General features: G+C 43.7%; 1 protein-coding gene across 2 annotated transcripts; it reads left to right on the top strand.

The window, feature by feature from the left end:
- The first annotated feature begins 444 nt into the window (after positions 1 to 444).
- On the top strand, positions 445 to 25012 carry LOC144723371 (uncharacterized). 2 transcript variants are annotated; one of them, XM_078602115.1, is made up of 8 exons: positions 445 to 695; positions 6341 to 6467; positions 7588 to 7660; positions 10260 to 10455; positions 11957 to 12028; positions 18216 to 18317; positions 22442 to 22621; positions 23004 to 25012. In XM_078602115.1, the coding sequence occupies exons 1-8, from the start codon at positions 513 to 515 to the stop codon at positions 23112 to 23114; spliced, it is 1044 nt and encodes a 347-aa protein (XP_078458241.1). In that variant the 5' UTR covers positions 445 to 512; the 3' UTR covers positions 23115 to 25012. The 2 variants fall into 2 exon arrangements, with proteins under 2 accessions (XP_078458241.1, XP_078458242.1); XM_078602116.1 differs by lacking the exon at positions 445 to 695 and adding an exon at positions 848 to 953.
- The last annotated feature ends 747 nt before the right edge of the window (positions 25013 to 25759 follow it).

Here is a 25759-nt window from a genome sequence, read left to right as displayed (position 1 = left end):
GCTAGTCAGCATGACCGGAGATCGCTTTAAAATTGTGTTCTTAACTAATTTTCAGAGGGGGCCACTTTATCCGATAAGACAACAGATACACATTTGAAACCATTGGGGTTTGACAGCAGCACGATGATGATGGGGTGTTTTCACTATTTGTGTATTTTCAGGGGCCGCACTAAAGGCCATCAGGGACCCCTAGCGGCCCGCGGGCCTCGCAGTGAAGGAAACAACCGCTCTAAGATGTGTATCTACACGCACATTGTCCTCAGAGCACACTCGCACGCGGGCAGCGTAAATTTCTTCGAGCGGCCGGGAAGAGGCGGGCGACGACACCAACGACTGTTGACTCAATGACGGAGTCTTTGAGGAGCAACAAACACACGGGGGCCCAACATTGCCACCGGCTGGCATTCCTCGCTGCCATGGCGATGTAAGAAACACCGGAGGGCATTTTTTGTATTTACCCCCTCCCCTCTCTCTCATTGTCTCTCTCACACAAAGTCGCGCGAGACGAGGGGATGTCGTCTTCGGACCCGGCGCTGCTGAGGGCCGTGCGAGCCAAAGCCAAGACGATGAACCTGAGCAGCAAGAAGATGAGGCGGCTGCCTGGCGCCATCGGGCAGCTGCCGTGGCTGGAGCGGCTGTGCGTGAAGAGCAACGCTCTGAGCGAGCTGCCCGCCGAGATGCACTGCCTGACTCGCGTGAGTGAGGAGTGAGTGAGTGTGAGCGAGTGTGTGGAGTGAGTGGAGTGAGTGAGAGTGAGTGGAGTGAGTGTGTGGAGTGAGTGGAGTGAGCGAGCTGCCCGCCGAGATGCACTGCCTGACTCGCGTGAGTGAGGAGTGAGTGAGTGTGAGTGAGTGAGTGTGTGGAGTGAGTGGAGTGAGTGAGAGTGAGTGGAGTGAGTGTGTGGAGTGAGTGGAGTGAGCGAGCTGCCCGCCGAGATGCACTGCCTGACTCGCGTGAGTGAGGAGTGAGTGAGTGTGAGTGAGTGTGTGGAGTGAGTGGAGTGAGTGAGAGAGTGAGTGTGAGTGAGTGTGTGGAGTGAGTAGAGTGAGTGAGTGGAGTGTGAGTGAGAGGGTGAGTGTGAGTGAGTGTGTGGAGTGAGTGGAGTGGAGTGAGTGAGAGAGTGAGTGTGAGTGAGTGTGTGGAGTGAGTGGAGTGAGTGAGTGGAGTGAGTGTGTGGAGTGAGTGGAGTGAGTGAGTGGAGTGAGTGAGTGAGTGGAGTGAGTGAGTGGAGTGAGTGAGTGGAGTGTGAGTGAGAGGGTGAGTGTGAGTGAGTGTGTGGAGTGAGTGGAGTGAGTGAGTGGAGTGTGAGTGAGAGGGTGAGTGTGAGTGAGTGTGTGGAGTGAGTAGAGTGGAGTGAGTGAGAGAGTGAGTGTGAGTGAGTGTGTGGAGTGAGTGGAGTGAGTGAGTGGAGTGAGTGTGTGGAGTGAGTGGAGTGAGTGAGTGGAGTGAGTGAGTGAGTGGAGTGAGTGAGTGGAGTGAGTGTGTGGAGTGAGTGGAGTGAGTGAGTGGAGTGAGTTAGTGAGTGGAGTGAGTGGAGTGAGTGAGTGGAGTGAGTGGAGTGAGTGAGTGGAGTGAGTGAGTGGAGTGAGTGAGTGAGTGGAGTGAGTGAGTGGAGTGAGTGGAGTGAGTGAGTGGAGTGAGTGGAGTGAGTGAGTGGAGTGAGTGAGTGGAGTGAGTGGAGTGAGTGAGTGGAGTGAGTGGAGTGAGTGAGTGGAGTGAGTGAGTGGAGTGAGTGAGTGAGTGAGTGAGTGAGTGAGTGAGTGGAGTGAGAGTGAGTGGAGTGAGTGAGTGGAGTGAGTGAGTGGAGTGTGAGTGAGAGTGTGGAGTGAGTGGAGTGAGTGAGTGGAGTGAGTGAGTGAGAGTGAGTGGAGTGAGTGAGTGGAGTGAGTGAGTGGAGTGAGTGAGTGGAGTGAGTGAGTGCGTGAGAGAGTGTGAGTGAGTTTGTGGAGTGAGTGAGTGAGAGTGAGTGAGTGTGTGGAGTGAGTGGAGTGAGTGAGTGGAGTGAGTGAGAGTGAGTGGAGTGAGTGAGTGGAGTGAGTGAGAGTGAGTGGAGTGAGTGAGTGGAGTGAGTGAGTGGAGTGAGAGTGAGTGGAGTGAGTGAGTGGAGTGTGAGTGAGAGTGTGGAGTGAGTGGAGTGAGTGAGTGGAGTGAGTGAGAGTGAGTGAGAGTGAGTGAGTGTGTGGAGTGAGTGGAGTGAGTGAGTGAGTGAGTGGAGTGAGTGAGTGGAGTGAGTGAGAGTGAGTGGAGTGAGTGAGTGAGTGAGTGGAGTGAGTGAGAGAGTGAGTGTGAGTGAGTGTGTGGAGTGAGTGGAGTGGAGAGAGTGAGTGTGAGTGTGTGGAGTGAGTGGAGTGAGTGGAGTGAGTGAGAGTGAGTGAGTGGAGTAAGTGAGTGGAGTGTGAGTGAGAGAGTGAGTGTGAGTGAGTGTGTGGAGTGAGTGGAGTGAGTGAGTGGAGTGAGTGAGAGTGAGTGAGTGGAGTGAGTGGAGTGAGTGAGAGAGTGAGTGTGAGTGAGTGTGTGGAGTGAGTGGAGTGGAGTGAGTGAGTGGAGTGTGAGTGAGAGAGTGAGTGTGAGTGAGTGTGTGGAGTGAAGTGAGTGGAGTGAGTGAGTGGAGTGAGTGAGTGGAGTGAGTGAGTGGAGTGAGTGGAGTGAGTGAGTGGAGTGAGTGAGTGGAGTGAGTGAGTGCGTGAGAGAGTGTGAGTGAGTTTGTGGAGTGAGTGAGTGAGAGTGAGTGAGTGTGTGGAGTGAGTGGAGTGAGTGAGTGGAGTGAGTGAGAGTGAGTGGAGTGAGTGAGTGGAGTGAGTGAGAGTGAGTGGAGTGAGTGAGTGGAGTGAGTGAGTGAGTGGAGTGAGAGTGAGTGGAGTGAGTGAGTGGAGTGTGAGTGAGAGTGTGGAGTGAGTGGAGTGAGTGAGTGGAGTGAGTGAGAGTGAGTGAGAGTGAGTGAGTGTGTGGAGTGAGTGGAGTGAGTGAGTGAGTGGAGTGAGTGAGTGGAGTGAGTGAGAGTGAGTGGAGTGAGTGAGTGAGTGGAGTGAGTGAGAGAGTGAGTGTGAGTGAGTGTGTGGAGTGAGTGGAGTGGAGAGAGTGAGTGTGAGTGTGTGGAGTGAGTGGAGTGAGTGGAGTGAGTGAGAGTGAGTGAGTGGAGTAAGTGAGTGGAGTGTGAGTGAGAGAGTGAGTGTGAGTGAGTGTGTGGAGTGAGTGGAGTGAGTGAGTGGAGTGAGTGAGAGTGAGTGAGTGGAGTGAGTGGAGTGAGTGAGAGAGTGAGTGTGAGTGAGTGTGTGGAGTGAGTGGAGTGGAGTGAGTGAGTGGAGTGTGAGTGAGAGAGTGAGTGTGAGTGAGTGTGTGGAGTGAAGTGAGTGGAGTGAGTGAGTGGAGTGAGTGAGTGGAGTGAGTGAGTGAGTGGAGTGAGTGGAGTGAGTGAGTGAGAGTGAGTGAGTGAGTGGAGTGAGTGGAGTGAGAGTGAGTGGAGTGAGTGGAGTGAGAGTGAGTGGAGTGAGTGAGTGGAGTGAGTGAGTGAGTGGAGTGAGTGAGTGGAGTGTGAGTGAGAGTGTGGAGTGAGTGGAGTGAGTGAGTGGAGTGAGTGAGAGTGAGTGGAGTGAGTGAGTGGAGTGAGTGAGTGGAGTGAGTGAGTGGAGTGAGTGAGTGAGAGAGTGTGAGTGAGTTTGTGGAGTGAATGAGTGAGAGTGAGTGAGTGTGTGGAGTGAGTGGAGTGAGTGAGTGGAGTGAGTGAGAGTGAGTGGAGTGAGTGAGTGAGTGAGTGAGTGGAGTGAGTGAGAGTGAGTGGAGTGAGTGAGTGGAGTGAGTGAGTGGAGTGAGTGGAGTGAGTGGAGTGAGTGAGTGGAGTGAGAGTGAGTGGAGTGAGTGGAGTGAGTGAGTGAGTGGAGTGAGTGAGTGGAGTGTGAGTGAGAGTGCGGAGTGAGTGGAGTGAGTGAGTGGAGTGAGTGAGAGTGAGTGAGAGTGAGTGAGAGTGAGTGAGTGTGTGGAGTGAGTGGAGTGAGTGAGTGAGTGGAGTGAGTGAGTGGAGTGAGTGAGTGGAGTGAGTGAGTGGAGTGAGTAAGTGAGTGAGTGGAGTGAGTGAGAGAGTGAGTGTGAGTGAGTGTGTGGAGTGAGTGGAGCGGAGAGAGTGAGTGTGAGTGTGTGGAGTGAGTGGAGTGAGTGAGTGGAGTGAGTGAGAGTGAGTGAGTGGAGTGTGAGTGAGAGAGAGAGTGTGAGTGAGTGTGTGGAGTGAGTGGAGTGAGTGTGTGGAGTGAGTGGAGTGAGTGAGTGGAGTGAGTGAGAGTGAGTGAGTGGAGTGAGTGGAGTGAGTGAGAGAGTGAGTGTGAGTGAGTGTGTGGAGTGAGTGGAGTGGAGTGAGTGAGTGGAGTGTGAGTGAGAGAGTGAGTGTGAGTGAGTGTGTGGAGTGAAGTGAGTGGAGTGAGTGAGTGGAGTGAGTGAGAGTGAGTGAGAGAGTGAGTGAGTGGAGTGAGTGAGTGGAGTGAGTGAGTGGAGTGAGTGAGAGTGAGTGAGAGAGTGAGTGTGAGTGTGTGGAGTGAAATGGAGTGAGTGAGTGGAGTGAGTAAGAGTGAGTGGAGTGAGTGAGTGAGAGTGAGTGAGTGAGTGTGTGAGTGTGTGGAGTGAAGTGGAGTGAGTAGAGTGAGTGAGTGGAGTGAGTGAGTGAGTGGAGTGAGTGAGTGAGAGTGAGTGAGTGTGTGAGTGTGTGGAGTGAAGTGGAGTGAGTAGAGTGAGTGAGTGAGTGGAGTGAGTGAGTGGAGTGAGTGAGTGGAGTGAGTGAGTGGAGTGAGTGAGTGAGTGAGGAGTGAGTGAAGTGAGTGAGTGAGAGTGAGTGAGTGGAGTGAATGAGTGAGTGAGTGAGGAGTGAGTGAAGTGAGTGAGTGAGAGTGAGTGAGTGGAGTGAGAGTGAGTGAGTGGAGTGAATGAGTGAGTGGAGTGACGGAGGAGTGAGTGACCGGCGGCCACTCTCGGGGCGGTGTTGACTCGTCAACGCCGACGCCGCTACTCACGGGCTCCAGGTCGCGTTCGGCGGTCGAACGAGGGAGGAGGCCGTGGGCCCAAGGCAACCTCCCAACCCCCTGGCAGTGTTGACGCAGAAGCTGCTGCCAGGTTTTGCTCGTGCTGAACCAATGCTGCTGGGACATGAATGCACAAAATCACTCCCGGCAGGAAGGCTGGTCGACTTGCCGATGGGATGTGCATCCAAAATATACATTGATTTTGTTTTCATGTGCGGGGGATTGACATGGGAAGGAGGCGAATTGTCTGTTTATGTTGTTTATATATATTTGTTTATCCGTCCGTACATAAGCGCTCCTTTGTCATGTGTTTATACAACAGTGTTTAGAGAATAAACACTGACTTTGTCCACTTTCTATTGGCATTATAGTCACACTCCACGATAGTATAATTACTTATTTCACCACAATGATGATATAATGATTACTGTATTATTAATACGTGTTTAGAGATTTAGAGCTATTCATAACTATCATAAGTTTGGCCTGACTGAGTGAAACCCGTGAGCCTCTCTCTTATGGCTCGTAATTCTTTTAGTGAGCCTTTATGGATTGTTCGAAAACCTTTGAGATTTGATAGCCAGGGCTGTAAATCATCAACCATCATCGTAGTTCCAGTGTTTAGTGGTGATTGTGTAACGAGCTGCCTCTTAATGCGTTGGGTGATAGACTTGTTGGGCATGTCGTCAATGCATTGCAGTAACTGTGCCGTTACAGTACTGGTCTTGTATGCACAGATACAAATATTTAAACGTTACCTCTCTCTTGTCACAGTATTGTACTGCATTTTCTTTCATGAGAATACTCTGCTAATATTGTACCGCACTGTAAAGTGCATGAGGTGCATTACAGTCCCTACTAGTTTTAAAGTGTGAAGGATTACTAGCTATCAATTAGCAATTTTTAATGGACATAGCTCCTGACTTGGAGTAGAGAGTGTCTCTCAAACCCATAATGTCTAGGACCGCTAATCCCAATGAACTAATCCCAATAATTGGAACTCTCAGGAGGAAGTTCATGAGCGTACATTGGCGACATAATTTATGCACGAGCAAAACAATGAACCAATCTTAGCTGCTACGTGAGAAACTTGTTGTGCACGGACATGAAAAAATATTGTTGCTATTATGCAGATAAAATATTGTGGAGTCAATATTCCTGAGTTGACTGTAACATAGAAACGTGGAAACATTTGAAACGTGACCAAGTTCTGCAGCTGAAGGCAAATGCAGCATAAGATAACTGTGCTGATACATTATCACATTCTTGCACCAAATATGTAATCCCTAATGATTGTGTAACACTTTGCAGGTAACACTTTTGCTGTATTTTTGCAGCTCACAGAGTTGAATCTGGGAAACAATGAGTTGCAGGAGGTACCAGAGATCTTGCGCCATTTGACATCACTGCAAAAGCTCCATCTTTTCAACAACCGCATCAAACGCTTTTCAGACAATGTTCTAGGTACGTCTTTCTGTGGTAGATGGATCAAGATTCTCTAATTTAAACGAGTCTTGGAAATTGTATACGTCGGCTTTCCCGACCAACATTGTGATTCATAATTAGTTTATTTTGGTTAAATCATGGTGGAGGTAAAATGTAAATTTATAACACTTTAACCCTCCACCAACGTACAAAGCCAATCAAATCATTTTATCACGTGCGCAAATATGCCAAACCAAATCAACTGGCATATTTGCCCATGCGACAACTTAATTTTTTTGGTTCCGTCGGGTAGTGGAGGATTATAGTTAGAAAACTGGCATACACGAGTCTTGAGACTTGGAAATATGGCATGAACTATTAGCTGTAATGGACTGTTAGTAATTTAAGAAGAAAAAAACAATTCAATCAAAACATTCCAAAAATTATGAACAATATATTTTTGGGTCAGATCCAGTGAGTAGAATGTGGTGTATAGTCTCCTCCACCCGACTCAGTTGTCACTTCATGAACAAACGTGCCAATGTATTATTGGTACAGCAGCACAAACGGTGTGTTGGAGAGTGATCCACAACATTTAATAATTGGGTACCTGACATGGCACGTTTGTTTACGTGGCAACTTCATTGTGTCGGGTGGAGGAGGGTGTGCAACCCAGCTTACTCACGCGATCTGACTCAAACACCAATTATGAATCATATTGGTCACAAAAGCCAAAGTGTTCAATTTTTTCTATTTCATCAGCATATTGTTTACATTGACTGTTTTAAACTCCCAATACTCCTCTCCAGCTTCATGACCGTCGCTGCACTCGTCGGGCCCACACTTGTATAAACGATATGACCTCGCTTACTGCACCGTGGCTCTGGCAAAATGCAGTCAGTACAGAATTCAGAGTTTGATTTGCAGAAGCGCCTTTCAATGCAGCATGCAGATGCCTGCAAGTGCCCACAGGTCCACTGGCATGTACAGCTGTTGCCCAAGTCCTAACACAAAGTATACTTCTCATGCCTTTTATAGAACTTCGCTCTGGTTAATTAAATGTGTATTTTATGTTTTCCTAAAATGTTATCTTGTTAAATCAATTCTTTTGACAGCATGACATCGCTACGTTTAACCATAAGTGATATCATGCGTTTAGAAGGGTTGCACAACCTGGTGATGCTCAACATCAACAACAATCAGCTGAAGACCCTCCCAAGGAACATCAACAAGTATGCATGCACAGTGATCACACTCGGCATTTTGATAAAATGCAGTGCTGAAGCCTTTACTGTGATATTTTGTATGTAGTGGGTAAGCAATGATAATTAATTTACCAAATGAGTTCTACGTGCTTGCGCATGCTCAATTGGGATTATAAGTAGCAACTATCGTCCCCTGCTGCGAAAACTTGGCAGGGCCCTCCTGAGAGAGAGAGTCGTGAGACTCGGACTGGCTTTACTCGGTAAACGAGCAGAACATATCGCATAATCAATGCAACAAAAATCCCATACTCACCTCTTTAAGCTGGCCTGTACCCCCTAGTTCTGGTCGTTTAGCCTGGTTATGTTTACTTCCTTCTTTCCATACATGGGTGCATTGGGATCTACAGATGGAATGTGCCTTACAAATGTAAATGATTATACGAGGTAATTGCTATTGGCCAAATATTCCAACGCTAAACAAATTACCGTACATCCAAATGACTCAATTGGGATGACACGGGTGAACGTTGCCCCCACTGCAAGAACTTGGGAGGACCCTGCTGAAAAAATATTGAGACCTCAGTGAGCCTTTGATGGGCAAAGCTGCTTAATAATAATAATGATCGCCTTGCATTGCCATCAATAAGCCGCTAGAGGGCGATGTTGCTTATGATTACGTAATTTCATATGGGGACGGTGACAGCAGACACAACGCTTGGGATGCTCACATTATTTGTTGCAATGAATAAAAAAAAATGTTATGGCTTAGGGCCAGATGACCTTAATCCTAGGCTGCTTTCATTATGCTTGCACATTAAACAGCCACTGCACACAAGCTGTCACGATGCATGGAAAGGTCTTTGTGCCTCTCATCAGGATGTAGCAGCCAAGAAGAGGCGTTATCTTTAGCCTTCACAAATGAAGTGCGAGTGATGTAGACGTAGGGAGGAAGTCATGGCTGAAACTGGGATAAACAGCAATACTCAAGTCAAACCACCCACCAGGTGTATCTTGCAGAGCTGCCTGCTTGGTGGAAACCAAGGATCCAGAGTCAGTCAATGTTTACTTGCAGGATGCAGTAAGTCCTCTATTTGCGTTGTTTCACTATAACGTCGCCAACAAATGAGCGAGACGTAATTCGATTTAAAATGCTTAGATTCACTGCAACGTTGTTTTGGACAATTTAAAGAACGCAGTAGTTTGGGCAGGGGCACGTGACGACCCACCACGTCACGGCGCCCCCTAGCGAGCACTCAAGCTCCAGATTTTAAAACACCACCACTGTACACTCCACTACCCTCTCTCAGTGGAAACTGCCGCAATCTCTGGTGAGAACTCTGTATTAACCTATAAATAAGAAAGGTTAATAGAGGGCATCTTGTTATCTTTATGGAACGGTACTTAATATTTGAATGCATGTTTTGTATGTATGTTGCAATTCTTTCACACCGTATGTAGAGCCAATTGTGATAATCATAGTTGACCAAAAATTACACCCAGGAATGTATCCTAAGTTTATATAATTAAGTCAACGGTGAAACAGGTTTCCATTTACGTTGTTTTGCCTAATGTCGCGTTTGCCGAGGACGCGTCCCCAACGTAAATAGAGGACTTGCCGTAGAGGACTGAGAAAGGATTGTAAGGAGGAACCCATTGGAGAGTGCTCTCAGGGCATGTTCTCCCAAACTTGACAAGTCAAACGCGAATATATGGACATTATTGCCAATAACTTGGTAATGGTGGGGGAATCTGATGTTTTTTGTTAATTAAAAAAATAGATTTTGTCTGCTATTACAAGAATAATAAATGAGCTAATTTAGATTTTAAAAGCCCCATATCTACTTCTTTCCAAATGCTTTGTTGATCATATGTGGTTGGTGGAACAAGGCTTGTGCCAAGTACAGTGTTGCTTTGCTGTTCTTTTTTCCTGTGCTCTGGATAAGTGTATGTGTATGTATGTTACACTTATTTTGCACTGTACATACCCAACCGTGCTAATCGGATGTGCAATGAATGTCAAAAGCAACGTGGTATTTGTGGGTTCCCCAAAATATCCAGCAGCCAGTGTGTCCACCACAGACATACCAATATTTCTACAAAACAATTTACTTTCATACAGTATTCATTTTCTCTCTTGATTCTGAGCCAAGTGAAAAGTCCACGTTCTTATGGGCCGCCATCCATTTAGTACGTACGCAGGGGGGGAGGGGGTGTAAAAAATATGCGTGCGTACAGGGAGGGGGGAGGAGTCAAGTTTTTACAGATTTTTGCGTACGTACTGAATGGAAGGTCCCTTACGGTAGAGAACAGTCTTATTCATAGGGCAATCGCTGTCGATTTCACCACAAAGTTATACTCATTATATCAACCCCAGAGGGATGATGAACTTTGTCAAACCCCAATTTGCATTTAAAATCATCACCATTGCAACGTAGGAGGATCTTAATGCAGACTCGCTGGAAAGTCCACGGGCATTCTCACTGTGGCTGCATTCGACAAGAATCGCATTGCTTACCATGGAATACCTATTCACTCGAAATCCTTGTCAATTGTGGCTGATTGCTGAGATGTTGTTGTTCGTGAACACCGCGCAATTTTCTCCAATTGTGTTGCATTGGCTGTCGAGTTTGACGAAGCTGCAGAAGCTGAGTGCGAACGGGAACCTGCTGGAGAGCGTTCCCGAAGAGCTGTGTGGCCTGGCACGCCTCAAGGAGCTGCATCTGGCCAACAACCGGCTCACGGCCCTCCCAGCCGAATTGGGACATTTAAACAATCTGGAGCGTCTGCACCTGCAGCACAACGAGATCCGTGAGCTGCCAGAGGTAACGCACTAGTCGGTGGTTGCAGGAAAAAAAAGTCAGTGTCCGAGATTTCTTGCTCACGTGTATGTATGTTGAACTTTTTTCGCACTGTACATAGCCAACCGTGCTTATCGCAGGTTTGAATTATCGTTGAGAGGGTGCTCATCAATTTACAAATATGAGCATGTTGTGGAATTACACAGTCCTATGGCAGGGGCAAGTGTATTCACATGAAAGCCGCTGTTATCTTCCCTACAAAATGGTACCTATTTTTTTTTTATCAACCCCAAAGATCATAGTGTAGTGAGTCCAACTGAGTCGCAGACATTTTCTTGGGAGCAACACTATTTATGATACAACAGCACGCAATATAACACGATCTACACTCGGGTCTGGAATGCCCATCTAACCATGCTACGGCAGAACTAGACACGGTTCGCTATCCCAGTCTGGACCACAAGCTGGGTTCCGGACCGCGTGGCTAGAGGCTTCTTCTCCCCGACATGGATCTTCATAACACCAGCACACCAAGAACCTCGAGCTCCTCATGGGGCCCTCGTTATATTACCCGGGGCTCTCGTTATATTACCCGGGGCTGGCTCCGCCCTTCGCCCCGCCCACCTTCCAGGTCTCTCGAGCTCTTTCTCAAAGGTTTCCGAGAGCTCTTTTGGACCACGTGACCACCCCGCGGCCCCCGTTCACCGGTGGTCCCCCTCCAATATCATCCGGTCACATGTCAGCAGGTCAACCAGTGTATCATGCCCCAACTTAACCCTGGCTGGCTGATGCTCCCTCTCGCTCTCTCACCGGGAGCCCGCACCGCATACTGCTTGCGGTGCCTCCATGCTAACCTGCGCTCACCCAAGCCCCACTACGGCTGGTACTACACCCCGTAACCCAGGCTGCCCATAATGACAACACATTATCCGCCGTGGCTTCGTAAGCCCCGGCACCATACAGTGACAACCACAGTCACTACATCAGTAATAATTTAAACGTGTAACGTGCCACACTGTTTTCTCTCACTCTTGAGAGAGAGAACGATACGCAGGGACAAACAGGAATCACAGGGAAGCGGGATAGGCAGTCAATCGGGCAGCTAGTGCCAAATTCCCCCTCTCAAGCTCTCCAATCCTACATATGTAAAGGTGTTATCAGCCAATTAATGAGTGTTTAAGTGTGGGAATAAACCGGAGCACCGGGAGAAAACCTACGCGTGCGAAGGGACGATACTCTATCCCACACAGATGGAACAGGTGGAGTCCATATTTGCTTCTCTTGGCAAGGCAGAGTATGGCACCTCCTCAACGCCCATGGGAAGAGAGTTTCCCAACGTTTGTGTGATCTACCAACTCTCGCTGCCTCCGCAGTGCTGAATTACAGGGGTGCATAGCCACCACAACATTTTTTTTGCTATTTCTATGACCATGGTAAAGTATTTTCTAAACCTGTTCCTGTGCTATTTTAAGAAAATGTCTCAAATAACATGAAAGCCCCCGATCGGTTTGTTTTTCGTGTTTAGAGTCTTGGAAGCCTTCAAAAGCTGGAAGTTGTTGATGTGGCAGCAAACGAACTCTGGGTTTTTCCCTCAAGCGTAAGTGTGAACAAACAAAAAAATCGATAAACAGCACGGCACACATTGCAGTTGTTTTGATACACAAACTTTAATGGTTGGTTAGGCATGACCATATTTACAAATGCAAATGCACATGAAAGAGCAAATCACTGACAAAGAATTGTGTTTAAAGTGAATATAGGACACCGCATATACAAATTATGAACTGACAACGTACAAAAAAGGAAAGTATAGGATTACTTCTTCCAAAAATGTATCCACAAATTTTATTATCTGTCGGATCCAGATGATCATGTAGGATTCATAGAAACATTTGATGAAGGATCATTTTAAAACTTAAAATTTGCGATTGTAAATAAGGCATCTGTAAAGGAAACTGGGTGTCGCTCCCAAATCTGTAGGAGTAAGTTTTGGGCTCCGATCTGGCTACAATAGAACCATGGGTGGAGTTGGGGGGGGGGCATGGGGACGCAAGCCCCCCCCCCCCAAACTGGACACCTTTATTTATTTTCAGTAGTTTACAATTAAGACTTAAAATAATTAAATATATGCACCCGCGATTCCTAACCTGAGGGACAAAGCGAACCCCTGCGCCCCCCACTCCCCAAAATATAGAAGTCAAACTCCGCCTATGCACAGAACCTGATGGAACAGCTGATGGGGGTGGGGATGTGGGGTGGGAGGGGCAGGGTAGAGAGGTGGAGTTTACACCTGTAGAAATAAGATGTGTTTGACAATCCGGGATATAAATGAAACACTGACAAGTTGACAGGGCTGAACTCATTAGCATCTACCATAAGTTTTGGTTGCGACTGTCTTTTCTCCATAGTCATGTTTTCTAACCGCAAAAGTTTTAAATTGCCTCACTGCCAGTGACAGAGATAAATGAGTTATTGTAATTGTTGTTTTATATATTTGTATATATATAAATGTGGGTTTTCCAATGTCGCAGCACGCATGACGTTGCGTTTAGCAATCGTGGGAGGCCACGTTTGTTTACAAGGTTCACGAATTGTTTTTTTTATCCAAGACAACTTGAACTTTATAAACTCACTGGGATTTTTTTTGCCCAAGTCAGCCCCCCTGACATCAATGTGAGAAAAGTTTTACCATTGTTACCTTTCACTCATATATTCTTACCCAATTTAAATTCATGCACTGATAAAGAAAACGAATTTTACACAACATAAAATTAAAATAAATAAAATAAATATATAACCTAAACTCCAAATTGCCATATTATGTTTGAGAAGGAAATTTCACATCCGAAATGGAAATTGCAGGTGAAGTTCTTTATTGTTCTACAAAACAAGGATTTAAAAATAAAAATAATTTCAAACATGAATATGTGGCAGCGCTTATATTATCACTAGCTTATTTGCCCGTCCTAGGATGGAAGCTGTAATATTTACGGAAAAATTTAGAATATAATTGTATCCTGTGTAAAATTAATGGCAGTGAATCTTGCAAAAAAGTATGTCATCAAACACTTCACTGCATTTCACTGTAGCACTGTATTAACGGCAGTGATTATTGCACAAAACTACATCATAACAACCTAACTTCATGTCACTATAGTACTGACCTTCAATATGTTCAAATTCACTGCTCTGATACTTTATTCTCTTCTGTTTTTGGTCGCTGGGGTTGAAATAAATTGGAATTTGATACAATATCTGGAAATCACAGAGAAATGTCTATTTTACCATAATGTAGAAGCATAAATTAGACTGACCTTTTGTCTGAAGTGCTGAAGAAATAAATAAAGACACCAAATCCACTTTGTTGCTGCGTATAATTATTTATTAGATTCACTTTCAATAAAGAAACGTCAAACTTAAAGCAAATTTGTGAGAAAAAAATTACGTTCGACCTTCTGCGTGAGTGTAAAAATCCACCCGCTCGTGAATATTAATGAGGGGGGGGGGGGGTTAGGCATTTGGAGTGACGTCACGCGCGTTACACACGAACAGACATTCTTGGCTCATTATAGTAGTAATGTTGTTGTGCGTTCATTTTTAGTAACTGGAGATATTTGCTGTATTTGATTAAACGTTTCTTAAGTATCACAACAGCATAAATAAATTTACATTTTCTAACAAAACCATTATGAACAATAAATGAAAGGATAAACTCATTGCCATCTACAGCACGGATAATAAACTTGATATGTGCGTTAAACATAGCCATTGATTTATTAGACTCTGGTACTGCACAACAACGGCAGCCAATGTCCCCACAATGTAAACATTGAAATTAATCAAGAAGTGACTAAATCAATGTGGATCTGGATCGATAAATCAACACACACATCTACTGATGCACACAGACATCGTCTTTCACACACACACACGACTTATATACACACGGATGTACACACGCATATAGGCTCACACACACATCGACCTACACACACATCGACTAAGACACACACATGGATCCACGCACACACATGGACTTACACACACACACACTAATATGGACGTACACACACTAATATGGACTTACACACACTAATATCGACTTACACACACAGACATATCGACTCAGACACACACACATATCGCCTCATACAGACACATATATCGACACACACACATCGACTTACATAGACTCACACACGGAACTACACACACAAACATATGGACTTATAGACTCACACACAAACACATGGACTTACAAACACATACATCAACGCACACACACACATGGACCTACACACACATGGACCTACACACACACACACACACGAAGAAATGGAGTTACACTGACTCACATGGAGCCACACACACATCAACTCACATGCACACATCGACTCACACGCACATATGGACTTAGACACATACATAAATATTAAAACAATGTACTAACTTAATTTAAAAATATTAGTTGTCTACGCACACACACCACGCACACACATATCGACTCACACACGCACATGGACTTACACATGCACGGCGACTTACATATACACATATCGACTTACAAAGACACAGCGACTCACACACATGCACTTACACACATACATCAACTCCCACACATCGATTTACACGCACACACAATTGATTTTGTATTTTCACTTACACACACACATCGACTGACACACACACATCGACTCTTATACACAGACACATGGACTTACACACACACACATCGATGCAGACACGCACATGGACTTACACGCACACATGGACTTGACACACACGTTATTATTAAAAAATTTACGAACCTAATTGTTAAATATTAGTTGTCTACACACACATCACGCACCCCCATTGACTAACACACACACATCGACCGACACACAGACATATCAACTCACGCACACACACATTAACTCGCACACATATCGACTTATATACACACACACACTGACGTACACACACACACATCGTGGCAGACAGACACATCGACTCACGCACACAAAGACATAGATACACACATAAATATTGTAATATTTAGCAGCTACATTTTTTAATATTAGTTGTCTACACACAAACAATATTATTTTTATGTTTCCAAACTTATTTTGTAAATATTAGTTTTCTATGTACGTGAATTTAGCGAAAGAAGAAAATAAGACTTACTTAACATTGCCATGGTGAGGCCTAGTCCCGCGCTAGAGCCCCCGGCCTCGCCTAGATTGCCCAGCCGGCCGAGATGGCAACTTGGCAGGCTGGAGGCCAGGCCGCTACCACCCCACCCACGATCCTCCTGCCCACTCTGCAGTAATATCTACGGCCTACAGTAGTAGCATTTACCGACTATAGTAGTAACTGCACACATCAGGGTGGGGAGGGAGAAGAGGACATCACACTGTGCAGAATTTACCTCAGCATTTTGTGTATTTTTATAGCATGTTTAACGCTAAATAAAATTTCCCCCTCACCCCCACCGAACGCGTGTGACTTGGCAGGGGCCTTCCCCCCCACCGAACGCGTGTGAGTTGGTATGGTCGATTGCGCGCGATTGAATAAATAATTAAATGAAAACAGCACTAAATCGCTAATTTAACTACTTTAAAGTTGACGGATGGGAAAAAGGAATAGCGCTTGCTCACCACGGGGCTTACGGCGTGGTACCTAACTATTTTTTTTAAATATAAACCCCACCTTTTGAGAGCCAAATCCTTCGCAAGTGTGCGAACACACAGACAGACAAAAAAATACATTTATAGGTAAGAAAATGTGCATGGTTGCGTGGATTTTTCTCCGGGTCCTCCAGTTTTCCCCTCCACATAAAAAATCAACATGCATTCATATCATATTTGGTCGCTATACATTTCCACATGATAAGCCACTTTGTTAAGCTAGCATTTATGGCCAGGTCACTTCTGAAAAAGAGCTACATAGCTCATTGGGCCTTACCTGTTAAAATAAAAATGGTTTAGTTTATAGTAGTATTAAGCTAGCAATTACAATTCAATGATTCCCCATGCATTAACAAGGTGCTCATCTCCTGGTATATCAACAGGGCAATCATAGTTGGCTTTCCAAAAAGTGGTACTGAATTTATGAACCCTGTAAGGATAGTTCACTGAATCGACGTACTGAAGGAATACAAGTTCACAACATCCGACTGTGAGTTAGGATCATTGTGAGAGAAACTTTCTACTTGAGGATTTTGGTTTCATTGAGCCCATAAAATCACAAATTTAGCATTTTGATCTAATTTTCAGGGTCAACTACAGGGTGGGTAAAATAGCCAGATCCTAAATAACAGCAATGTACTGGGACGGAGATAGTTTGTGTTCACTATCCAAAATAGCTTAAAACGGTGGTGTAATCCAAATCTACATAGTGGATCATGCAGATTTTGAAATAAAATCAAACCTGCTGGGCTTCAAGGGAACCAGAAGATGGTAGTGCAAATGGGTCAATGCATCTGTGTGGACAAATGCATATTATACCCTTGTAATGCGTGAGGTTTTTTTCTCCCTTGGTACTCGAGTTTCCTCCCACTTGCAAATCACTTCTCGTAAAAGTAAATGGTCACAAACGCCAATACGGCAGCCTCCTGAAGCGGAGGGTGTCTTGAAGAGCTCTCAGCCTTACACATCATGCAGACCCTACCCCAGTTCAAGAGAACCGCATCCGTGGCTATAACACAGTGGTTCTTCACCTTTACTGCAGCCTTGTACTTATTTGGTTCTCAATCGTAATTTTTTTACAATGTTATTAAATACATAGGGTTTTATGAAATAAAGTAGTTGTACTTACGTGCCCGTGCTTAATTTGCATTTCGATAATTTACCTACTAAAAAATTCTGCCCATGTCTCACACCCCCAGAAAGGGCATCTCTCACCCCAGGGGTCCGTGCACCCCAGGATAAGAACCACTGCCATACCAGTAATAGGTGAAGACATAATTTGCTCCACCCCTTACTCACTGCCAGGGTGCAGCCATTCAATGTAATTAAATGTCATAAATACCCTGAAGCTGCCTTTCAGGTAAATATGTGGCACGATGTGGGTGATTTAGCAACTTGCTGACAAGATTATCACTGTAAACTTATGAAGTAGACATAACCCAGAGCCAGAGATGGAAATTCCACATTCCTACATATGGGGCCAGTCTCTACAGGAAACTACTGTTTACTTTCCATAATAATCATCAGCACGATCCATGAGCAGATAGCCCCGTAGGTGTCCACTGCACATTTCGTAATTAGTTTCCACTTTCCTCTGTCTTGTGCCAATGTCCTCAAGTAGTGCCACATCGTTCTGGCTCAATCTCTGATGTCGTCGTCAAGCCGTTCTCTGTCCGGTCTTCCTCACTTTCCGGTTCCATCCATTTTTCCGAACAACACACTTTAAATTTTCCTGTTGTCCATCCTACAGATGTGTCCAAATAGTGCCATTTTCTTTCTCATCACTGCCTGCATCAGGTTTTCTTATACGGTATGAGCAACCAATGTCTTACTTCTACGTTGGCCACTCTTTGGGTCCAGCTTAGATGCAGTATCCTTTCCATAATGGGATAAATTAATCGTAGGGAGATGATGGGCTGAGCCAACCACTGCCTGGGTGTTGAGCTTCCAAGCCTTTGTGCATACCATGTTATACCGAACAGCACCATATAAACAAACATCGGCTCCATCATTCAGTCGTGGAAATTCTGTACAGTGCGGCGTGGGAAGAAATCCATCCCGGTGGTAGTGAATATCGACTACAAAATGACAGCATTTCCAAATACATTTGCACAGCTGCACAGGTTGCCCCTGAAGGAGCTGTACTGCGAGGAGAACCCGTTGGTGAGGTTCTCCCCAGTGGAATCGGTCCAAGAGGATGAGGTGATGTCACTCAAGGCAAGTACAACTGGCATCATCAACCTTAGCCATACACGTAGTCAATTTAACACTCTAAAATTGTTATTTTTTATGCTATGAGACGTTATACAGACTATCTTAATATGCGTGTTCGTTTCAAGCGTATTGTACACATTAAGACTGCCATTTAGTTTATTTGTTTCACGAAATATTTAACATTATTCATTGGTGTGTACGAGGAATATTAATACTGCCAAGTTTTACTCATCGGCCACACCTGTTAAACAGGTTTGCTTCACAGGAGGTTTTTCACCCCATGCAAAGTAACATTATTCACGATTGTAATTCGTATATTTTAGTCTATTTTTCTACAGTCGGGGTGGATTGCCTATCACGTGAGTTTGATTCTCAGCTGCAGCTAAAATCAGTGGCGAGTGCGATAAACCTCTTTCTCCCTCACACCCACTTTACCAACCCGCCTAACCAGCATGGTGAAGTATGGTCAAACAACCCCCATGACTGACATGGATCAACATGCCTTCATCCAGCAGCTGACTGATAAAGGACTAAACGATTATGAACTATTAAAATTATTATTGTAGTACAGGAGTCAATGACATCAACGTGAGGCATTGCTACAGCAGTCACTATATCAAAGCGACTGCTTGTCGATGCAAATTGACTTGATGTGTTTATATTACTGATCTACTATGTCCTTGGCAAACATGAACATACTTTTGCCTTCCTTGCTGTCCTTGGGTGTGGCACACAGCGCCACTCATGCCCAAGAGCAGTGGTTTGCATTTTGACTCTATTCTAATGTAGTACATTTTCAGCCAGGTTGGACTTTTATATACACACATTTTTAGATTCAGATTTCCAATTTCGTAGGATTAATGTTTGTATTCTTGTATGACTCAAGAGAGCTGTGAATTTCAATACATGGGGGAGGACGCTACACATTTCATGGCTGGACAGCGTAAGCAATTTGGAAATCCAGAATAGAATTTGATGGGAAAATGTAGACGTAATTAAGAAGAGGTGGTAGAGAGTCAGACGTGTGTGCACAGTGAAGAACGGGCATTTTCGTCCAACTAAATCTCCAGGAGAGCCAGGACTACCAAACATAATGGTCTCACACATTGCAGGTACAATCCTTCTACACACAGGAAACACAAGCCCTGCTCCTCTCCCACAAAATAGACATAATGCAGAAGCACAGCAACAAATCCGTGGATTCGTGGAATCTTCCTCTCATGCCCACATAATAAATAACTCATTTTTCATTAAATTACATCTTTAATCACTGCTCTTGCAGTGCTCAAATTAAACCAAAACCTAAATGCTGACAGCTACTGAGCGAAACCCAGCACTTACAAAGAAGGCATATACTGTACTGGAAGGGAATCCAGGCTTTGACACTTTAAAGACACCACGACCTCAAGTGGTAAAATTTAATTGCTTTAAAAAATAGCCCCAAGCACATCACTCCATGTTAACCAGTTTCCAACATATTCAATTAAATAATCTCATCACACAAATAATGACCCATCACAGATAACCCACCCAATCAGCCCTCTTAATTAAATGGCTAGATTACCCATTGGACCTTAATAGAATATCTCCTCTTTACAACATCACAGCCAACAGTGCCCCGGGATCCACATACGCATGCCTTATGGCGTAATATTTCCAGCAAGGCCACTGCAGATAATGCACGGGAAGAAATGTGTATAAACTCATACTGTATCTTTGAATAAGCATCACGCCACTTCATCCAATTCAAATTAATCCACGGCACATATCTTTCAAAGAGGCAATGAGTCAAATACTGTACAGAAATTTCCTCCTACAAGTCAGCGCGAATGATGCAATAGATCATTTGAAACATATTTTTTGGGCTTGTCTTAATGTATACGATTTTTTGGGGCATATTTGGACTGACAGTATCTGTCATGAATCACTAAACATCTCATAGCCGTTAATCCTGAAATTATTATTTTAAACCTGTTTCATACCATGAAGGTTATCTAATATTCCGAGTCGATGCTTTGTACCAGCTTAACAACTGCGAAACTAACCATACTAAACACATGTATCACGATAAAATACATCGTTTTCCCGATGTGGACAATGAATGAAGAGACATGGCAATCACTAGATACATCTATTACCGTATTGATGCGAACATCTGATGGAAAATTTGAACCAAATGTGGGTCCAATTCATAGGATCACCATCAATACAAGAAAGTTAAAACATTCATGACCCTCAATCAAACCTAAGCACCCACCAACTCAAACCCACCCCATAGTATAAAACTCACCCATCTTAAATGTATATAACATAACGTACCATCTAATGCATCATCCTTTGGCCATCACAGCTCATCACGTAAGTATATCCCTTTTATCTGGATACTGTGGCGGCAAACTCCCCCATCCCTTCCTCCTCTTTTTCTGTGAGTTCTTTTCCTCCTTTCCCTTTCTTCCTTTTTCCCAAATCCCCCCCCCCTCGCTTAATCCCTCCTCCCCTTTGATCTGCTTTTCCTGGAATGCGATGATCACACTGTCTTTTATCTATTTACCACACTCTGGATGCAGCATTCCTCTTTAAGTTTCAATAAATCATCAAATAAAGAAAATAACTAAAAAGGTTATCTTCTTGGTTCTTTCGGTAAAGTCACGTAGAAGGGAAGTAATAAAATAATAAAAATAAAACATAAACATAATAAAATAATTCTCACGACGTTTCGACCACAACGCAAGCAGCCGTCCTCAGGTGAAGAACATGTCTGTCGATAAGACAGAGTCTGTCTTATGTTTTATTTTTATTATTTTATTACTTCCCTTCTACGTGACTTTACCGAAAGAACCAAGAAGATGAATCCCTGCAGTCACGAAAGCTTTAAATCGAAATTTAACTAAAAAGGTTAGTTAACAAAGATAGGAACTTGAGTGACATCCAGCAGTTGAGCTTTTTAAATGATTATGCATGTTTACCCCCTTGTTCACCTCAATGATTTTTGAGGCTCTTTTTTCAGGAGGGTCCTGCAAAGTTTTTTGCAGTAGGCAGCGATGTTGCTGCTGTGTATAATCCCAGTTGAGTAATTTGCAGGTAATGTTAGCATTTGCGATGTTTGGACAATAGCAGTTACATTTCCTATTCTTTGGGCCTTTCGGTAAAGTCACGTAGATAGTTTATAAGAAAATAACGATCGCTTGTGTTGGGATTGAAACGTCGTAGTTTTTTGTAAAAAAAATATTTTTGTTATTTTCTTTGAACCTATCTATGTAACTTTACTGAAAAACCCAAAGATTATGAATTCCTGCAGTCAGGAAAGCTTGAAGTCAAGCAGTTACATTGTTTTTTGTTTAGACCTAAAGCGAAATGGTTTGAGACTGTCAAATGGGACCTTAGAGGAGTGGTCAGTTTAACACATAGGCTTTCGCGACCAATATTATCCGTAATATAGGTTTTCTTTCGGGTTAGATCGTGTAAATAGAAATGTGTTGTTAAACCCGCCACCACCCGACAAAGCCAATTAGTAATGTTTGTCATGTAAACAAAACATACAAATTCGGTACTAGTTCAGCACACTGGTGTGTTAGAGTAAACGCACTACATTTTTAGAAGAGTCGACTGTGGGAAATAGCCGAAGGAAGATGTGTCAACAGCAATGGCGTTGGATAGGCTACGTATGGTGCAATAGAAGGTCAACATACATAGTCACAGTGGTGGGCTTACTCAAACTCTCCAAGATCGTACTGCCCCATAACTCTGGACCACAATTGCTATAATAGCTAGCCAAATGTCATTATCACAGCAATGCAATAAATCAAAACCACAGCTATATTTCTCCAGATATTAATGCTCTATGATAACCCCCAGTAGTCAACTGGGACATTTTCAGTAAGCAGCGATCTGTGAAACAACCACGTGACTTATTTAGTCAAATAACCCATAGTTGCTACTCCCCCATGTTTTCCTCATCAGCCAATTACACTCGTGTTATGCCATAGGCCATACAGTGCTGTAAACGTTGATCTGGATATTTTATTGCTTAGCCTGAGGGAATTTTATTGATTCATTGTGCAAATGCGCAGGTAGGAAAGCAAGAAGCAGATTTTAATAGTTTTCCCTCATGAATGTCTCCATTACAGGAATTGGTTGCAAGATTTATTCTGCATGAGATGAAAACATTTTCGTCGCCTCTGCAACTTGCTGTGGCCGAGCATCCACCTACTCAGGAAACATTGACACAGGCCAGGATCTGCGCAGTCTGTGGAGAGAGCTTTCTCAATATCTGGCTTGAATGTGTGCAATTTCTCAATGCCAAGAATGTAAGTCCTTACACATTTATAAACCATATTGTTGGTTGCAAGAGCGGAAACTAAAAGGCTCAAAGTTCTGTTGTTCAAATCTTAACTTTTAGCTTTTTTAGTTGAAAATGATAAAGGTATTGGAATAAAAATTTCCATCTGCCAGTCATTCAGCACTGTGGCAGACAGAATTCCTAACAAATTTTGGGATATGAACCAAAATATTTGCCATGCAACGGAAAGGATCCCCATTGTTGGGTAACAAAATCCACCATCTTGAAACTAATAGCACCTATTTAGGTCGCCATTATTTAAACTACAATTTACAGTTTTTGGCCCACAAATGTGTGATGCAGATACTGATCTTGTGTTGACCGACTGATGTGTTATGTTGTCTCGGTAGGATCTGAAGCTGATATCAAGCATCACAGTCATCCCTGTGCGAGTACTTCTCTGCTCCTACAAGTGTTTTAATCAGCCAGGGCATGCATTTTATGGGATGGCCTTCACATAGATGTGCAGATGCAGCAACTGTTAAGAGCTTTGGGGTGCGAATTATGAAGAATATCCTGCCATCATCCTGTCCCATTCTGATGGAATGACGACAATTTTTTTTATAAAGTCATCCCGCATCTGCCATTTATAATTCAAACAGGACCCTCTCTGTCACTATGAGGCCATATCCCAACAGATCTCAGTCTGTATACCGGATAGAGCCAAAATGGGCATGAATGGGTGCCAACTGGGGGCATGGCCTTGACAGTGACTGTAGGTGTAGGGGTGGCGACAGTTTTAAAAGTCACATTGGCCACATTAACTCGGCCACAATGTGGTTTGGAATTCAACAACAAAAATTTTGGAAGGGGTCATAATTGCATAGAATTAAAGAGCTCCATACCCATACAGGTTACACGGGAACACAACCAACACACGCACAGGTTTTGTGACTCGCTATCACCATTTATCTTGATCATCAGTATCACAGTATTAGGTACACACTGTCCTTTGTGGACCAATCCTGCTAAGCAAATGCATGTACACGCAAATAGGTGTACATGTGAGACAAATTGCTACCCAATCAGTTGGCTATGTCTGTGGATGGGCATTGCACTATGCTGCATGGCCTGTGCCCATCCATCAACTCTGGTTAGTATTCAGAGTAGAGTGCTCAATACACTGACCCACTTGTCAACAGAAATGGACACCATAGAGGATCATTGACTGACAACAGTTTTCCACAGCAAAATCCATCACGTACATGAACAGTGTCCCTGATTTCCAAATTCCTTCCTTTGCTCATCATCATCAGGCAAAAAAAACCCTTGGTGCGTAGTGGTTCACACAAGACGCTGCCAGGCGATCCTATTTCCTGCGCTTACCACCAAACTTAGTGCAGGCCAAGGCCATGGTGGTGAAGATCAGCCTCAATTGTGCGTGTCCACATCAGCCATGTCCTGCCCTGGGTCCTAGTGTGGATCAGCAGAGGACGTTCGCCCTGGCAACACGTCCAAAGAACCGAAGTTTTCTGGCTCTGACCATGTCAGACACTGATGGAGCGCCCTGTGCAAAGGCGGACCTCGCCACTGGTGATAAGCTCACTGAAGTAAATGCGGAGTGGCCGTCGCAGGCACCACTGGTTGCAGGCATCCAGCTTCTATCTCAATGACGCTGTCGTTGACGGAAAGGATATTCACATTATAGAGGCCGATCTTTGTTGCTGTTGTAATGCTGGAGCGCCAGATTTGTCTGTCGAGCTGTTTTTTACACTCGCGTGTAATTGAGATTCGCCTTTTTAATTTCTGCCTTGCTGCTTCCAGAACGTTGCAAATTACTACCGAGATACGTATACGATTTTACTACTTCAAAGTTGTTGCCCACTCTTTGCACTTCAGTTAATTCGAGTAGCTGCTCATCAGTGGTCTATATTTTTGGTAATCAAACATTCAAGCTTCATGAAAAGTAAGCCTATAGTTTGTAAAGAATAGGAGGATTTTTTTAAATTAATGAACACAGTCTACCATATTTTAGTACTGGTCCGTAAAATTGTAAAAAAAATTATGTACATATTGATATGATTTATTGTTTTGTATGTTACACCGTATTTCCTGTGCAAACATTCTTTTTTATATTGCCCTCTTACTCTAGAATGAAATCCCTGAAATTAAGGTATGTTGTAAATAATATATATTTCTACAATTATATTTAATAGGGATAAAAATGTAAAAGTATTTTATTACCACACACCTTACGCACAAAAAACAATTGGACCTCATAACCAGCTTTTCACACCTGAAAATGGTATATATTAGTGATACTGTGTTTTGTTATAAAATGAAAACATATTTTGGTTGGCTTTTTTTGTTACATTATTGCTATTGCGTTCAATAAAAATGGTAATCTGATGTAACAAAATGAAGAGATTAAACTCTTAAGTACAACTTAGTTTTACACTGCACCATCATGACATGGATAGATGATACACATTGATTACAAAATTGAGAGTACAGTATATGCAAATTTACAAATTTGTGATTGGGGACAGCAACACCACCATTCTGAGATAAATGCATAAACGATGTTAGGAAAAGATTTTTGGAAATCTTAAAATCGGTAACAAATTCCCACCAACCTCACCCCCACCACCTTGATGTCTTAAGGTGCCATGCAGAGAGACAATGTTTCAAGGTTCCATGCAGAGCGACAATGTGTCAAGGTTCCGTGCAGAGCAACAATAATAGAAAAGGTACCGATTGGCAACATAAGAGGTTTTCACGACCTTATTAACATGTGCCTGGAAGGAAATAGACTGGTCAAATAGCACCGTGATATTTCTGATCTCGTGTTGAGCAGGCATTCTGACCATTACTCTGCAAGTGGAGTAATATGTCTGAAATAAGCATTTTAAAGGTTCATATATATTTTTTTTATGGCTTCCAATTGAGATGCTCTTTCTATCTTGGGTTAAATTAACCTTAGTGCTGCATTTGATATAGTCAATTATAACACTTCACTTACTTGATTTTAGAACCTATTTGGTATGGTATTTCTAGTACTGCCTCTTAGTTGGTTCAGCTGCTATCTCTCTAAAAGAAAGCAATTTGTCTCAAGCCGTCTAGACGTTGAAAAGTCAAAAAGTAAGGCTCCATTTCTATTCTTGGT

This window comes from Lampetra planeri, chromosome 17 (genome assembly GCF_965212315.1).
Source record: "Lampetra planeri chromosome 17, kcLamPlan1.2.h2, whole genome shotgun sequence".
Lineage (NCBI taxonomy): Eukaryota > Metazoa > Chordata > Hyperoartia > Petromyzontiformes > Petromyzontidae > Lampetra > Lampetra planeri.
Note: the sequence above shows the minus strand (reverse complement) of the source record. Positions and strands in the feature narration are given on the sequence as shown.